The following is a 17765-nucleotide window of genomic DNA, read 5'->3' on the forward strand; positions in this document are numbered from 1 at the left end:
AGAGTCCTTTTTGGTTGTAAGGTGTGGGAAGATGCTCCTGTCATTCAGTGGGTGGTGACGACAAATATCAGAAATCCAGGAACACGCCCCCAGTACATTATCCCTCATCCTGCTCGAATTTCAGTGGCTTACCAGATTTGAATGTAGGTGGAAAAATCTATTTTTAATCATCTGAGCTTAGAACCTAATCCCATTCCATATTCCGTATGCATATGCATAGTAATTTTGTACTATTTTAATATACCCTAAGTTACCGTGGATTGCAACTATAGAGCAAATTAAGGTAAGATGTCGCTTTGTTTTTGATCTGAATTTTATCCTGTGTTTGCCATATCAGAAAATTCTGTCTCCAAATATCTTCCAGAGGCTCTTGCATTGGAGTTGATTGCACACTCACCTGGTATCAGCCACACCTGGGGCTGTCTCATTTCCCATGAGTTTATGTATAGCTGCAAGTGAGACCCCTTCATCTCTTCCTTGTGTAATTGTGGCCAAGCATTTTTGCACTGAAATTGCTTTCTTTTTATTTCATCTATTTTTTGAAAGATTTTATTTATTTGGAAGGCAGAATTACAGAAAGAGACAGACAGAGAGATCTTCAATCCATTAGCTCATTCCCCAAATAGCCACAGCAGTCAGGGCTGGGCCAAGCTGAAGCCAGGAGCTCCAACCTCCATCAAGGTCTCCCACATGGATGACAGAGGCCCAAGTACTTGGATCATCATCTGCTGCCTTCCCAGGCACATTAATAGGGAACTGGATCAAAAGTAGAGCAGCCAGGACTCAAATCAGCTCTCTGATATGAAATGCTTATGTCTCAACCCGCAGCGTAACCCACTGTGCCACAATGCCTGCCCCTTTCTTTATTTTACAATTAGGCAACATATTATTTTTAAAATTTATGTGTCTCTAGTGTATATTATCTGTAAATTTCTGTGAGGCTAGAAAAGAAAGGATTAGAGGCTGGTGCTGTGGCGCAGTGGATTAAAGCCCCAGCTGCAGTGCCGGCATCCCATATGGGTGCAAGTTTGGGTCTCGGCCACTCCTCTTCCAACCCAGCTCTCTGCTATGTCCTGGGAAAGCAGTAGAAGATAGCTCAAGTCCTTGGGCCCCTGTACCTGTGTGGGAGACCTGGAAGAAGCTCCTGGCTCCTGGCTTCAGATCAGCTCAGCTCTGGCCATGTGGTCATCTAGGGAGTGAACCAGCAGATGGAAGACCTCTCTCTCTCTCTCTCTCTGTGTGTGTGTGTGTGTGTTTTGTGTGTAACTCTGTCTTTCAAATAAATAAACGAAATCTTGAATAAAAAGAAAGAAAAGAAAGAATTGTAGAATACTTGGGAGTTTACAAAAAATTTGGCCAGTTGTAACAGAGTTGGATGCTCCTGCCACAGAGACAGGACTCTGCAGAGGGCTGCCTATGAGTTTTAAGCTGTCGCCTCAGGATTCCCCATGGGTCCAATCAGAACAAACAGCATCACAGCACTGGAACTGGGTCCTGGAGACCTCCTGTTAGGCCAGGCACTAGCCTTTGGTTGCTGGACTGTGGGGACCTTTAGGGAATCTGGAAGAGAGACTGAGGCAGCCAGAGCAGCAGGAGATGCCCAAAGGGTCTGACAGGTGGCCATTTACCAGGGTCTGAACAACTGGTCCACTGCCCTGCTGCCCTCAGCTGAGTGCCAGCCCTAAGCGCAGCCCTTCTGCCCACACATCTGTTTGCCGGCTAAGTGCACACTCCCTGCTGCACTCCCAGCCACACTGGGTATTTCCAGAGAAGCCTGAAAACCCCCTTCCAGCCTTCTTAGTGTCACGGCTTCTGGGTCCACCTTATCTAGTATATTCCAGGGACATGGAGGTCCTTCTGACTGCATCTCACAGGCACTATGCTCTTCATTCTTTTATCAACAACGGTGTTTAACCGAAAATCACCCCGTTTTGTCCAGTTGGCAATGACATGGCTTTTCGTCGGTATCTGAGGTTAGTAAAATTGCTTGAACATTGGCAGTCATGATGGCAGCTCAGACCTCCACTGTGTGTCAGCCAGGGTACACACTGTTCCTGATGTAGTCATCACCAGAACCTTTTGGATGAATGTTGCTGACTTCTCAGGAAGATGCTGGGGCTCAGACCATTGTGAAAGTGAAGGTAGGACCAGAAGTGTCCTACTCCAAAGTCAGAGCTGTTTTCAGATCCTAAGAACGTAAGCTTTGGGAACCAGGCTTATCTAAGATCAAGTCCAGGTTCTAGCCAGATGCTCTTGGGCAAGCTACTAACTATGTCTCAGCCTTGTTCCTGCGTTCGTAAAACAGGGGTAATAGTGCCGATCTTGCCAACCTTTCCAGGTTTTGCAATATTTAAATAATACGTAGACTCCAAAGTTCAGTGCATGATTTATAGTAGGCAAGCAGTAAATGTTCACTGCCTTTCTATTCCTGCCCCCACTGCCAAAATGATCTTCAGATGACCTTTACCCCAAGGGACACCTGCAGATACTTTTTTTGTGGATTTCCTGATGGTGAGGATCATGTCGGTCCCAGTGGCTGCTCAGCCCGGTTGTGTTTGGTCACAGCCTGTCCCTGTGTTTATTCTGGAAGAAGCAGCATTTATTGTGCCAGAGGGAAGGACAAGGTTTGACTCCATTGGCTCTTTTCCTTCGCAGGAATTAGATTTTTTTTTATTACAGCAGTAATGTGTAACGCTGGAGAGGTCCATATTACAAGTTCAGAGAAGTCTTCTAAAACCAGTGATGGGAAGTAGTTACATATTTTCCCTCCTTCCTTGTGATGCTAGCCAGTAGTAGGGTGCATGGATTGGTGCTTCAATTTTGTAATCTGGTGTCACACACACACAAAAAAAGTCCAGAAGCTGAGTCTAGCTCATAAAGCCAGCTCTGTAGAGTAGCAAGTGAGAAGGGGTCAGAGCTGAAAAAAAGACCCAAAAGAGAAAAGCCAGGTGAGGGCCACACCAAAGGGGTCAAGTGGATCCTTGTGGGTTTCGTGCGATGCTAAGCAGCTGCCAGCTTATTATCCACTAGGTGCCAAGGCCAAGAACAGCTGGAACTGAGAGTGATGGTTGGCCCCTGAGTAACTGAAGTCAGAGGAGGGAAGGCAGCTTCTCCCTACTTCTGTTTCCTGCTTGCCTTTCACCCATGATCCACATTCCGGTGTGATCCGCTGCTGTGCGTGACAGCCTGGCCAGGTCCAACAGCATCAGCCGGGCAGCCATCAAATACCGTGCCTGGCAGATACTCTCGCCCACGCCCTTTTACTTGAAGAAAAACTCCCCGGCCTCTCTGGCCACTTTGTTCTTCATGCTAGGATATTTCATATGCCTGTTGTTTCTTGTCTGTTTGTTGATGGCTTGTAAACCCTTGGGGGAGGTCTTTTCTGTTCTCACTAATATATTCCAAGTTCTTACAGTGAAATCTGGCATGAAAGGTGCCTAATAAATATTTTAATGGGGGAAAAAAAGGAACAACGACGTATGGTAAGGTCAGCATCAGTGGGCAGCAGGCAGGAAAGAAGATTATGAAGAAAAACAGAGGCAGAGAACATAGAAGACATTATCTGATTCTTTCGTTCCTTATGAATGAAAAATGTTTGTATGGAAACAAGAGAAGCCACTTCCATCTTGAGATTTCTGCTACGCAGGCTGCATCCAGTTTCCCAGGGGCTTCATTTTCAGGTTTCCCTTCCACATTGGTGTGTGCATTTATTCATTTGTCCATTATTCGCCTTACTGTGTTTAGGATTAAAATGCGAACCAGACTGCCACCAGTATCCACTTGTACAACGAGATTGGGTCTAACCAAGCCAACTGTCTTCAATAGCATGCTGCTGTCCATTACCTCAGTGAATCAAAATCCGGTTCAGATGAAGCCAAGTCCAAAAGCTTGCTGTCTTTATGGGTCAGCTAGTTTCAGGATCTAATGAGTCATTGACCTGGGAAATGAGCAAAAATAATTGTATCACCAACCACAGACTGTAGCCATAATCCGAGATAGCCAGCTCACAAACCATTGCTGCTGGCCAGAGTGCATGACTCTGCCTAAACCATGGCCAGAGCAAAACAGCACAGAGCTTACCACTGGCTGACGTTTGGCCTAAAGCACCGGCGGTGTATATGAGAACAGAGCATTGCTGCTTCCACTTTGTGTTGATCCGGATTGGAACTGAGTCATATGGAACCCAGGGACCAATTGCGTATTTATGCATTGCATTGGACTAAATTGGAACCGGATTGTACTGAGCACAGGGACACAGAGCACGTTGATGTGGAGTACTGAGCTGCTGTGAGAAGACACTGACCAGCAGAGACAAACTGAAGAGGGGAGACAGGAAAGGGGCTGAACTGGAGGAGGGGGACCTTAAGGACAAGACAGCTGCACTGCAGGTGATATCAGCGAGGGCTGTGTCCTGGGAAAGCCTGGTCGAGGAGCATCTACATAATATGTCTAAATCTGAACTCCGGCTCTTTCTGCTCAGTCTGCCCCTTCTGCCATGTCCCTTTCTCAGTGGATGGTAAAGTGACTCCAGCCTTCTGGTCACCCAGGTCAGAAATGAAGGCATCGTTCCCAATTCCTCATTTTTTTTTTTTTTTTGACAGACACAGTGGACAGTGAGAGAGAGAGACAGAGAGAAAGGTCTTCCTTTGCCGTTGGTTCACCCTCCAATGGCCACTGCGGCTGGCACACCGCGCTGATCCGATGGCAGGAGCCAGGTGCTTCTCCTGGTCTCCCATGGGGTACAGGGTCCAAGGACTTGGGCCATCCTCCACTGCCCTCCCGGGCCACAGCAGAGAGCTAGACAGGAAGAGAAGCAACCAGGACAGAATCCAGCGCCCTGACCGGGACTAGAACCCAGTGTGCTGGCGCCACAAGGCAGAGGATTAGCCTATTGAGCTGCGGCACCAGCCCCTCATTTGCTCTTACGTCACACAACCGATCTGCAGTCCACCTCTTGCTGCAGTCCCCACTGAAGTCACTCTAGCGCCAGCTACCTCCATCTGTCCTCTCTGAATTATTGCAGTCGTCTCAAAAAGGATCTCCTCGCTTCTGCCCTGATGCCCCAGCGGTCTCCTCTGAGTGCAGCAGCCAGGGTTAGCCTTAGAAAAGACACACCATGCATTTCTCTGCTCAGAACCAGGCCAAGGTCCTGTCAGCAGCCTGGCGATCTGTGCCCCCACCCTCCCATTTCCAACACAGCCTCCAGCCCCGCCACTTCCCCTCACTCTCTGCATTGCAGGTCTACCATCTGTTTGCTGTGCCATGAACCCTGAACACCTGTTCCAACCTTGGGATCTTTGCAGGGGCTATTTCTTCTGTCAGAAACCTCTTACCCAGATGTCCACGTGGCTAATGTCGCATCCAGCTATGTCGCTTCCTCAATGAGACCTGTTTGAAATTGAATCCACCATTTCTGTTTCCAGCCTCCCTCATGCAGCTGTAGATTTCCCCCAAGGCTTTTTTTAAAGATTTTATTTAAAATTGAATAGGATAAACTTATTTTTCATCTTGAAGCAGATCCTGAAACTTGTGTGCTATACCATGGAAAGATGAAGGGATTTTGTGGCAGCAGTGATATGCCACTTCTTGAAAGGCAGCTGATTGGATGCTCATGGGATAGAAGAGTAAATATCTCCGAAATATCAACACATTTCTGCAAACCAAAAAAAAAAAAAAAAGATTTTATTTATTCATTTGAGAGGCAGAGTTACAGACAGACAGAAAGGTCTTCATTCCCCAAATGGCTGCAACAGCTGGAGTTGAGCAGATCCAAAGCCAGGAGCCAGGAGCTTCTTCAGGGTCTCCCATGCAGGTGCAGGAGCCCAAGCACTTGGGCCATCTTCCACTGCTTTTCCAGGCTGTGGCAGAGAGCTGGATCAGAAGAAGAGCAGCCGGGGCCAGAACTGGCGCCCGTATGGGATGCCGGCACTGCAGGCAGAGACTTAACCTGCTGTGTGCCACAGCATCGCCCCCCTGCATGGCTTTGACACCTAACGTGCTACGTGGCGTAGTTATTTGTTATGGTTACTGCTCTTTCGCTGTCTCCTGCTTGGACAGTTTGTTCTATGTGTCAACTTGACTGGGCCAGGGCTGGTGCTGTGGTGACTGGAATCCCATACTGGAATTGGAGTTGGAGTCCCTGCTGCTCCGCTTCCAATCCAGCTTCCTACTAATGCATCTGAGAAGGCAGCAGGTGGTGGCCTCAATGGTTGGGCCCTGCCATCCATATAGTAAACCAGGATGGAATTCGTGGCCCTTGGCTTCAGCCTGGCCCAGACTGATTGTTGTGGGCATTTGGGGAGTGACCCAGCAGGTCAAAGATATCTCTCTCTCTCACTCGCTCTCTGTCATTCTGTCTTTCAAATAAATCTTTTAAAAATTTTTTGACTGGGCCACAAAGTGTCTTCGGTCGAATATTGTTCGGGGTGTTTCTGTGAAGGCATTTTTGGGCGAGATTAACATTTCAATGAGCAGATTTAGTCAAGCACATTGTCTTCTCCCATGTAGGGGCCTCCTCCAGTCTTTTCAAGGCAGAGTTACACAGGTTTCCTCAGTGGTGGGCATTTGGCAGGGTGGTTAAAATGCTGCTTGGGCTTTCCGGAGGTGACGAACAACCTGCTCACACGAATGTGCCTCTCGAAAAGGATCTCCTCTGTCCCTCTCCGGAAGGGAAGAGGGAACACAAGAAGAAGCACCTGGTGCAGAGCCCCAGTTCCTATTTCATGGGTCTGAGGTGCCCAGGATGCGCTCAGATCTCCACGGCTTTCAGCCATGCACAAATGGTAGGTTTGTGTGGTGGCTGCTCCACTGTCATCCACCAACCCAGGGGAGGAAAAGCCAGGCTTTCAGAAGGATGTCCCTTCAGAAGGAAGCAGCACTCAGAGCACCCTGAGTCAAGATGCTGGGAAATCTTCCCAATAAACATATTTTGGATGACGGAAAAGAATGCTGCTTGGGTTGCTTGCATCCTATATCAGGATTTGAGTCCTGCTTCTGCTTTTGAACCAACTGCCTGCCAGTGCCCACCCTCGGAGGCAGCAGATCATGACTCAAGTAGCTGGGTTCCTGCCACCCATATGGGAGACTCATTGGGAGCTCTGGGCTCCTTGCTTCAGCCTGGCTTAACTCTGGCTCTTGCAGGTATTTGGGGAGTAAATTAGTGGATAGAGTTTCTCTGTCTGTCTCTGTCTTTGTCTCTCTGTCTTTCAAATAAAAATAGTTTTTAAAAATTTAAAACATAGATTTCTTTAGTACCTAAGTTCATATGAGAAGTCTTTTAAAAGTTAGTGGAGGGGCCAGCGCTGTGATGTAGTGGGTAAAGCCACTGCTTGCAGTGCCGGCATCCCATGTGGGCACCGGTTCGGGTCCCGGCTGCTCCACTTCCTATCCAGCTCTCTGCTGTGGCCTGGGAAAGCAGTGGAGGATGGCCTGAGTTCTTGGGACCCTGAGGAAGCTCTTGACTCCTGGTTTCAGATCGCAGCCAGTTGGGGAGTGAGCCAGTGGATGGAGGACCTCTCTCTCTCTCTCTCTGCCTCTCCTTCTCTCTCTCTTTGTAACTCTGACTCTCAAATAAATTAATTAAAAAGAAAAATAAAAAGTATATTATGAAAAAAAAACTATGCATCAGTTTTTAAAAAAAGAAAGCTAGTGGAAATTGAAAAGATACTTAGGGAGCAGGTGTTTAGCCTACCAGTGAAGATGCCTACATCCCACATTGGAAGTCCTGGGTTCAGTGTCTCACTTCAGCTCCTGACTCCAGCTTCCTGCTAATACACACTCTGAGAAGCAGCAGATGATGTTTCAAACACTTGCATCCCTGTCCCACGCATGGGAGACCTTAACTGAATCCCCAGCTTCCAGCTTCGACCTGACCCAGCCCTTGCTGTTGAAGACATTGGGAGAGTGAGCTACACTCTCTCTCTCTAATAAATGGATTATTTTTTAAAAGTTTATTTTGGGCCGGCGCCACGGTTCAATAGGCTAATCCTCCACCTAGCGGTGCCGGCACACCGGGTTCTAGTCCTGATTGAGGCACCGGATTCTGTCCCGGTTGCCCCTCTTCCAGGCCAGCTCTCTGCTGTGGCCCGGGAGTGCAGTGGAGGATGGCCCAAGTTCTTGGGCCCTGCACCCCATGGGAGACCAGGAGAAGCACCTGGCTCCTGGCTTCGGATCAGCACGGTGCGCCGGCCGCAGCGCGCCAGCCGTGGCAGCCATTGGAGGGTGAACCAATGGTAAAGGAAGACCTTTCTCTCTCTCTCTCTCTCACTATCCACTCTGCCTGTCAAAAAAAAAGTTTATTTTGGTGCAAAAGAAATTTTGAAATCCATGCATAGCTTTTTTCAAGGAGGCATTTTCCATAAGCTTCTTGAAGATCTCTCATATCCAAGAAGAATTATGAGTCCCCAAAGGGAGATGCATGTGCAACATCCTCCCCCTCAACCTCTGTTAGCCAGGAGGAGGCATCGCTGGTGTGGAGCTGCTCACCGCACTGTGGCAGGTGCTGAGTTGGGTGTACCACTCTGGAGAAGAGCAAACAGTGGCATCTTTTGAAGATTGTGCTAGCCTTAAAAGAGAAAGCACATTGCCAGTTACAAGTAATTGGAGCTAAGTACCCAGTAATTACTGTGATTCCAGGCAGTAATGGTTTCTCTACCTTGTGGATGTCTGAAGACTCAGGGGTAAATGTTGAAATTCTATGTATCTGCTAAGTTTGAGATTGAAGCTAAAGATTTCTCAGCTTAACTAAATGAATCTCAGAGAACAGATCTGGCCATCCTTCCATCAGGAGTTCACTGATTCGGGGGAAAGACAACGACTTGGCACGTGCTGTTGACTTGGGCTGGGATTTTTCAGATGAAAGCTTTAACTTAAACAGGTTTACCATGAGAAAGTAGACACAACTGATGAAAACCAGTCCACATGGTGTCTGGCGTGTGGTCAGTGCTCACCCACCATTGGTAGAAAAATAGATGGCAGTTTAGAAAACTTTTTTTCCATTTCAAAGAACTGATTTTTGATCTGTGTATTTAGTCTTAGATTTTATAAAGCTGGTGAATTTAAATGATTTGGACGGTTCTCTCCAGTTTATAACCCTGGGAATTATTAGTGAAGTTGCTGTAGGTTTGACTAAAGCACAGTAAGATCCACTGCTCTTCACTTTTAATGTGCAGAGTCTCATAAAGTAAAATTATAGATGATTATAAAATTCATCATTGTCAGAAGCCAGATGGTACCTCCCAGATAGGGTAAGAGTTAATGTCTTCTCAGCTGAGCCAATAAAATAAACGGAAACAATAACAAAATGCTCGATGAGAGTCTTCTCATTTCTTATTCCTATTGTGGATAACCAAGTTCAGCTTTGATTTTCAACGTAATTTTCCCCTCAAATTTCTGATTTCTCTCTGTAGTCATTTTGTATGCCTCTATCTGTCATTGTCGCTTATTGAGCCATTACTTCCTTCTTTGTATCTCAAATAGACCAGCTCATCCTATGCCCCTGCCATGAACCCAGAATTTTACAGGAACCCATTTATAAAGAGAGTTACAGTAGAGCTTTGTGTGTATCCTATATTCACTTGTCAGCCTTCTCACCATTGCATGAATAGAAAAGATATTTTCTCTGGGCTCTTCTTTGTACCATCGGTGAAAGCATCTATCAGAACAACTATAGTGAAAGCTACAAATCTTAGCCTGAAGGGTCAGTTTATGTTAAGGAATTTTTGTTTGTTTGTTTTTTATTTTTTTTTTCTATCATCTTCCAACCCCTGTTCTTGCACCAAGATTCAGGATACAAGATATTCTAGGGACACAAATTGTTGTGGGTCATTGCATTAAATGTTTAGATTTCCATTGAACTTGACTTTAAAAAAAATTGAAAGCAAAGAGTTACACAGAGAGAGAGAGAGAGAGAGAGCTTCCATTAGCTTCCATTAGCTGGTTCACTCCCCAGAGGACAACAATGGCCAGGATTGGACCAGGCCAAAGCCAGGAACCAGGAACTTCTTCCGGGTCTTCCACATGGGTATGGCGGCCCAAGCACTTGGACCATCTTCTGATGCTTTTCCCCAGACCTTTAGCAGGGAACCAGATAAGAAGTGGAGCAGCCAGGACTCAAACCAGCACCCATATGGTATGCTGGCATTGCAGATGGCAGCTTTATCTGCTATGCCACAATGCCGGCCCTTGAACTTGACTTTTTTATATCACATACCTACCCTCCTGAAAAGTGTCAGGCATTAAGAGATTAGAGAAGACTGTAGCCCACATGTCATGTCAGCAAAACCGTGTTCTTGTTTGGATAAAGAAATGGTTAGTTTTAGAGTAAGCCCTTCCCCAAATAGTGCACTACCAAATCTAGAACTGATGAGAGGTAGAGTTCACACCTGTGAACAGTGGCAAAGACCAAAATAGCGAGTAAGAACTGACTGAGAAATGTCTGTTGCTCATTGGTCCAGTGGCCCCAAAATCCCACATAAACCCTTACAACTTAATGACTGTTATCTGCAGAGGAAGGCAATGACTTCAGAAATGACTCTCAAACTTTTGTAGAAAAGATTTTCCATTAAAAACTTCCAGTTTGCCACAGCAAGTGCACTGCTCTACGTTTATGAGAAAAATAGAACAATTGGACTTCACACATCAGTGCCACCCTGAGGTCTTACCTGCATCATCCCATGTCCCAGACTGCAGGCCATGGCGTGCCCAGTGGCAGAGGAGGAGCTTCATAGTTTAGACCCTGAGCCTCCACACACTACTAAATTCTATTTCATATACATGGGAGCCCATTCGTATTCTCTATACTTTCTGTATGTCTGAAATCATTTAAGAACAAAAACTATTACTGAAAAAAAAATTGTGCTGATGAGAATCATGGGTTGTTGAAAGATTTGAGTTAAAAAATTCAGTAGGATTTTATGCATGTGAAAAGCTTCTCTTTGGGCTGGCAGGACGATGCAGCTCTCTAAAGCACTGAATTCCCTGAGAAGACCAAGTTACCAGATTTTGCTCTAGACTGGGGTGGAGAATGTCCCCCAGGCTGCAGACCGTATAAGGCCTGTAGAATAATTTGGTCTGGCCCTGCGAAGGCACCCACAGGCGGGTCTTGAAATTCAATAAATCTATAACAGGCTAATTTTTAAGTTGATCATTTTGTGTGGCCTGCAAATGATGTTATAAATATCCAAATAGCCCTTGGCAGAAACAAGGTTCCCCACCCCTGCTGTAAATGGATGATTTTTAAGGACTATAATCAGAAGCATTTCAGATCCTTGAGTGCATTTTTAAGAGCTTAGCAACCCTAAAATGAGGCATATATGTGAACTGTAAAATCTTATGAACATATAAAAATATCTTCTGGGAACATAAAAAATATTTGGCCTAGCAGATAAAACACCAGTTAAACAGCCTGTATCTGATACTGGGAGTGCCTGTGTTCAATATCTAGCCCTGCTTCTGTTATTTTATTTGTTTATTTGTTTGTTTGTTTATTTTTATTTGAAAGGTAGAGTTACAGAGAGAGAGAGAGAGAAAGGTCTTCCATCCGCTGGTTCACTCCCCAAATGCCTGTGATGGCCAGAGCTGAGCCATTCTGAAGCCAGGAGCCAGGAGCTTCTTCCTGATCTCCCACGGGGGTGCAGGGGCCCAAGCACTTGAGCCATCTTCCACTGCTTTCCCAGTCCATAAGCAGAGAGCTGAATCTGAAGAGGAGCAGCCGAGACATGAACCAGCACCCATATGAGGTGCCTGTGCTGCAGGCGGAAGCTTAGCCTACTATGCCATAGCCCCAGCCCCTAGCCCTAGTTCTTGACTCCAGCTTCCTGGCTCAAGTAATTTGGTCCTTGCCAGCCATGTGAGACCTCTGCTGAGTTCCTTTTCCTCCCAGCATCAGCCACAGTCAGGATCAATGTGGGCATTTGTAGAGTGAATCAGTGGATGAAAGTATGTTTGTCTCTCTGCCTCTCAAATAAATAAAAGCTAAAGGGAAAAAGAGCTCATGGGAAAATTGAATTAAAATATAAGTTTATTTAAAAAAAATATGTTCCAAGGAATATGTCATTATGCAATGCAATGTCAGCATCATGGCCTCATGTACATTGGTGATACTTGGTGGATTTGTTTATTTAGATTGACTTCTATGACACTTTTGCAAGCACTTTCAATTCTCAAGTTGTCTAAAATGCACAAGCATTTTTGAAAATGTTTCCATGAGGCATATTCTGAAATCTCCTAAATGTTCCTGGACAGTAAAAATGTTTTACATAAAAAGAACATAAAGGGGAAATCTCAGTGGTTGCCCAAAGCAAAAGTAACACAGTTTTACATTTCTGAGGTTTAAAAGCTTGCTTCTGACTTTAAAAATGGTGAAAACAATTGCTTCAATTACTAGAAGGCACCCCAGTGTTATAGTTTTAGATGTAAATGCTATTCCTTACTTGAATGATCTTTGCTTGAGAAAACTTGGTTCTTCTTTGTTTGAATAATTTATTCTGGCAAGCTTTGAATGTGTTTTCCTGAAGTCACTCCCTGATTGGAAGAATGAGGTTAATATTTTCTGATATATGCAAATTCAATAGTACCTATATTATCTTTTTTCTACTTGTGAAGATTTCTTTTTATTTATTTGAAAGGCAGAGTCACAGAGAAAGATCTCCCGTCTGCTGGTTCACTCCCCAAACAGCCACAATGGCCAAGGGTAGGCAAGGCTGTAACCGAGAGCCAGGAGCTTCATCCAGGTTTCCCACAGGGGTGGCAGGGGTCCAGGGATTTGGGCCATCTTCTGTTGCTTTCTCAGGCACATTAACAGGGAACTGGAGAAGAAGTGGAGCAGCCAGGACTTGAACTGGCACCCATATGAAATGCTGGCTTTGCAGGCAGTGGCTTAACCCTCTGTGCCACATCAGCCCCCAATTTTTTTCTGCCTTTGAAGATGCACAGTGGTTAGTAGGTTTTGAAATTTGTCCTGGGGCCGGTGCTGTGGCATAACAGGTAAGGCCGCTGCCTGCCATGTCAGCATCCCATATGGGTGCCAGTTTGAGTCCCAGCTGCTCCACTTCCAATCCAGCTCTGCTATGGTGTGGGAAAGCAGTGGAAGGTGGCTCAAGTGCTTGGGCCCCTGCACCCATGTGGAAGACTCGGAAGAAGCTCCTGGCTCCTGGCTCCTGGCTTCAGATTGGCTCAGCTCTGCCCATTGCGGCCAATTAGGGAATGAACTAGCGGATGGAAGACCTCTCTCTCTCTCTCCCCGCCTTGCCTTCTTTCTGTAACTCTGACCTTCAAAATAAATAAATAAATCTTTAAAAAATAAAATAAAATGAAACTTGTCCTCTGATTACAAAGGAAAAGTGTGTACATGCCAGAATTTAGAATATGTAAAGAAGCCAATAGAATTGAATAAAAATTCTCTGTTAATTCTTTAATACATGTCTCTCTGTGTGTTTGCTAGCTGTATGCTCACACACACACACACACACACACACGTACACAAAAGCAAATCCAAAGGAAGTCAACTGGTAAAACATTGTACAAAAGCATACATAAACCGGGGTAATAATGATAAATATTTTGTAATATGATTTTCTAAGAATATCACTTGATATGATCTTTCTTAGAATTTTAAATGTGGGGAAGATCCAAACATTAAGAAGTTCAAGTTTTACTTTCATGCTTGAATTGTAATGGTAATGCATTTGTAGTGTAAAATTTGCCTTTGAAACCTTCTTCCTAAAATGATAGAATTCTCACAGTACTTGCCAGAAATATGCAAATGGGATTTTATTTGTGCACTTGCTTGTTTTAATTGAACTGCTTGAATTTGGCTCTTAGAATCATTCTTTATGGTTTGAAAAGCCACAATTTAAAGATATTGTTATTTTTAAAGATATCTGTAGTAATTATAGCTAAAGAGAAAAAATGGACACCAGTATCTACCTATACTTGTGTTTTCCCATCTGTGCTTTCCAATGCTTCCCAAAAAATGTATAATAAAGTTATAATAAGAAAAATAGATTATTCAAAAAGAAATAACAATGATGGACCATTTCCCACCTGATGGAGAACCGCATGAGCACTCTGGATTCCAGAAATAACAGTCTTTTTTGGTTTTACTCAATGACACATCTTTGAGGTCAAACTCTCAGAGTTTGTTCCATCTCTTACAAAACAGCATGAGTGGGAATTTGGTTTTCCTTTTAGGGTAAAGTTTCTACAAAGGTTGCTGATAAAACTCTTTCATTTTACTTTCTGCAAAACAATTCAGTTACTTCTGGAGTGAAACTTAGATGAAGCTGATAATGGGGCTCAATTCTTCAACTTTAAAGCAGAAGCTAAGGTCATAAAGACATGGAGTCCTAAAATACTCTCCAAAGCTCAGCACTGCAGCTCAGAGCTCTTGGACGCATTTGCTGAGAACTTGCAGTTGGCTCATGTGTCACCTCCACTTGGGCCATTTTTGCATCCTTTAAAAGGCACAGAATCTTAGGGAGGGGCTCATCCTTGCACGAACCTTGAACATTTCTTGTCTTTCAGAATAAAAGAAACCTGAGGGAAGAGTTGTGAAACTAAGAATAATAGTGATCTTGTTGACATGTATGTGAACTTGAGCAATTTAAAGTCCTTCCAAAGCACACTGTGTTCACTCCACTGGGGGAGAAAGGTGGTCTCCTTCAGTGGAAGATCCTTGTCTACATTTAATCGACATCCATGCAACTCAGCCTAATACATGATTAATAGCTAAACAGGCAGAAGTACCTCTAACCAACAGCCTGCCCATTTGTCCACTTTAACATCCCACACACTGAGCCTTGGCTGATATCACAGGATCCGCTCTGCTGTCCTCTCTGAGTTTGGGTTCCAGCTGTGAAGGTTCAGGATGAACCAGGGAAGATAAGCCTGCTTTAAAGTACAGGAGAAATCTATTGGCACAGAATAGAAGTTGTGTTCTTTATTGGCGTTGTACAAACAGCTGTCGTACTCGGTTCTCCCAGCATTGCTTTCTTTTCTTAAAATGATGACAGTTCTCATGCAATTGCCAAACTAAGGCAAAAGGAAACTTTCTCAATCTTTATGATGCTTTCATCAGATAACCAATATAAAATATCTTCCAGAATACTCTGTCTCTTCAGACTTTAGAGTTTGTTCTTGGGAAGTTAGAGATGAACCAAGATGGCCTTAATAAATCTCCCTAGCATTGTAAATACTTAGTTTCTGCTTCTTGTTCCCTCGAACCAGTTGGCCAAGTGGCACCAACAATTTCAATATTCTGGTCTTTCTCAACTATGCCATTGCATGGAGAATATTATAGCTCAGTAAATTGTTGGAGAAAGTTAGGATGGGAAAATGTATGCCAGACCTTTAATCAGGTGTTGAATTGGGACTGAAAAGAGAGAGATATTTGCTCTCTATAGAGTGAAATTTTAGGGAGAGCATTTAAAAATTACTTTTGGCAGTCATTAAGGAGCAGAAATGGGATAGCGTTGTTTGGGGGTGGGAATCGTTAGATTTTTTTTTTTGATTGGTTTATTGTTAAGGGTTTTGGGAGGGGGAAGAGTTTAGGGAATTTTTTTTCTGTTTTATTTTTGTTTTGCTTTTCCTGAAATGCTCTTAGACCCTTTAATCGTTTGCTAGAGCTGCCATAACAAAGTGCCACAGAAGTGTAAGATCAAGGTGCCAGCAAGGTTGATATCGTCTGAGGCCTCACTCCTTGGCTAGGTGAGGCGTCTGCCTGTGTCCTTACATCATCCTCCCGCTGTGTGTTACCCATGTCCAAAGGTCCTCTTTTTATAAAGACACCAGTCACATTGGATTAATAACATAATCCAATAGTCATTGGATTGGATAATCATTGGATTAAAGTCCATGATAATGACCTCCTTTTAACTTCACTAGTTTTTTTTTTTTTTTTTTTTTTTAATCTCCAAATATGGCAACATTGAGGTCCTGGGAGCCGGGGCTTAAGTGTGTGAACCAGGGAGGACACGACACAGACCATAACAACCCTGATTCCTGGTCTTCATGCCAAATCGGTAAGACCTTTGCTTTGTAATGACCAGAAGGGAAGGAGAGAAGGCAGGGAGGTTTTGTGGATTTTTACGAGAACCAGCTAGCTTCTGCAGCAGATCTTTGGTTTCCCTTCCTTCGATATGGAGGATCTAGAAGTCCACTGAGAACTTTGAGAACACTTTGCTTTCCTTCCCTATCTGTTTTTGTTTCCTGCAATTAAAAACAGGTCCTCTGTCCATTTGCAAATCTCAGGAAACTGCTCTCCCTTGTTCACATGTGTGACAGGAGAGAGCTCAGTCGAATGGCCAATCTGACTTTCTAAGTGGCAGCATCTCGCAGCTCACTGGCCATGTGTTGAATGCCCACCATGCTCTGCACCTCTTGCCACATGCAGACACGTCTTCTCATTTGCTCCTCATAACATCCCTGTGGAGTACCCTATGAACCTTGTTTTGCAAGTTAGATCATGGAATCTTGGGCAACTTTGGTGATTAGGTTCAAGTGATTTGTGTAAGCCTAGTTCACTATGGAGAAAGGATTGAACCTAAGCAGTCTCATTCTAGAACCTGAGCTCTTACTGTCTCCACCATGAATTTCCCTAATCTTGTTGGTAGAGAAGAAAACTGCGTGTGAAAAGGCAACCACATTGTTCTCAGTGCTCAATACAGAGAATTGTCTCAAGGCTCCCCAGAAGAGCTAGGTTCCAGCTGCAGATTTGCCAACTCTTGTAAGCTGATCTGGTCTCAGCAAATTATCTTCTGGAGCTTATATCCCTGTATGTAGAATGAGAGAATTGGATTATTTCCATGGTTCTCAAACATGTGGACTGAAAGTCACAAAAAGAAACAATTTTTTTGCAGCCCACTACACACACATACACTGCATAACTGGAACAAGTGCTTCCTGAGATGCTCATCCTTATTATATGTGAATGTCCTCTGATATTTTCTTTTTTGCCAGAAAACTTTAATTTAAGGTATACAAACTTCATGCATTTCATAAATACAAGGTTAGGAACACTGACCACTGTACCCACCCTCTCACCCTTCTTACTCCTCCCTCTCCTATTCCTATTATTTTTTACTAAGACCTATTGTCAGTTAATTTTATACATAAAAGATTAACTCTGTAGTAAGTAAAGAGTTCAACAAATACTATGGAAAAAAAATATTTTCCTTAACAGTCGAGTCAAGGTCTGTTCAAAGTCATCGCATCTCAGTATGTCAATTTCACTTCTATAGATTTCCTTTGAAGCATTCTATTAGTTATCACAGATCAGGGAGAACATATGGTATTTGTCCTTTTGGGACTAGCTTATTTCACTAAATATGATGTTTTCCATTTTCATCCATTTTGTCGAAAACAACAGGATTGCTTTTATTTTTTTACCACTGTGTAGTATTCCATGGTATACATATCCCATAATTGTGTTATCAAGTCTTCAATTGATTGAAATTTGGGTTGATTCCACATCTTAGCCATTGTGAATTGAGCTGTAATAAACATGGCGTACAGATAATTCTTTCCTATGCTGATCTCATTTCCCTTGGATAAATTCCCAGGAGTGGGATGGCTAGGTCATATGGTAGGTCTATATTCTGATTTATGAGGTATATCCATACTGTCTTCCACAGTGGCTGTATCCCTTTACATTCCCACCAACAATAGACTAGGGTTCTTATATTCCCACATCCTCACCAGCATTTGTTGTTTCTTGATTTCTGTATGAAAGCCATTCTAACAGGAGTGAGGTCTTTTCTTCAATTTGT

At 44.0% G+C, this 17765-nt stretch overlaps 2 protein-coding genes across 3 annotated transcripts in view; both read left to right on the plus strand.

Moving 5' to 3' along the window:
• The window catches only part of CAP2 (cyclase associated actin cytoskeleton regulatory protein 2), a 159006-nt gene that overhangs the window by 90490 nt on the left and 50751 nt on the right, over positions 1-17765 (plus strand). The gene's annotated exons all lie outside the window — the stretch shown is intronic.
• On the plus strand, positions 6450-7293 carry LOC108178875 (uncharacterized). The gene has a single exon (XM_070074309.2). The coding sequence runs from the start codon at positions 6582-6584 to the stop codon at positions 7158-7160; it is 579 nt and encodes a 192-aa protein (XP_069930410.1). The 5' UTR covers positions 6450-6581; the 3' UTR covers positions 7161-7293.

Source organism: Oryctolagus cuniculus, chromosome 5 (assembly GCF_051225735.1).
Source record: "Oryctolagus cuniculus isolate XC-2025 breed Fujian yellow rabbit chromosome 5, ASM5122573v1, whole genome shotgun sequence".
NCBI lineage: Eukaryota > Metazoa > Chordata > Mammalia > Lagomorpha > Leporidae > Oryctolagus > Oryctolagus cuniculus.

Excerpts from the sequence above, each read along its gene's own strand:
- LOC108178875 (XM_070074309.2), top strand. The coding sequence starts at position 6,582 with ATGCTGCTTGGGCTTTCCGGAGGTGACGAACAACCTGCTCACACGAAT.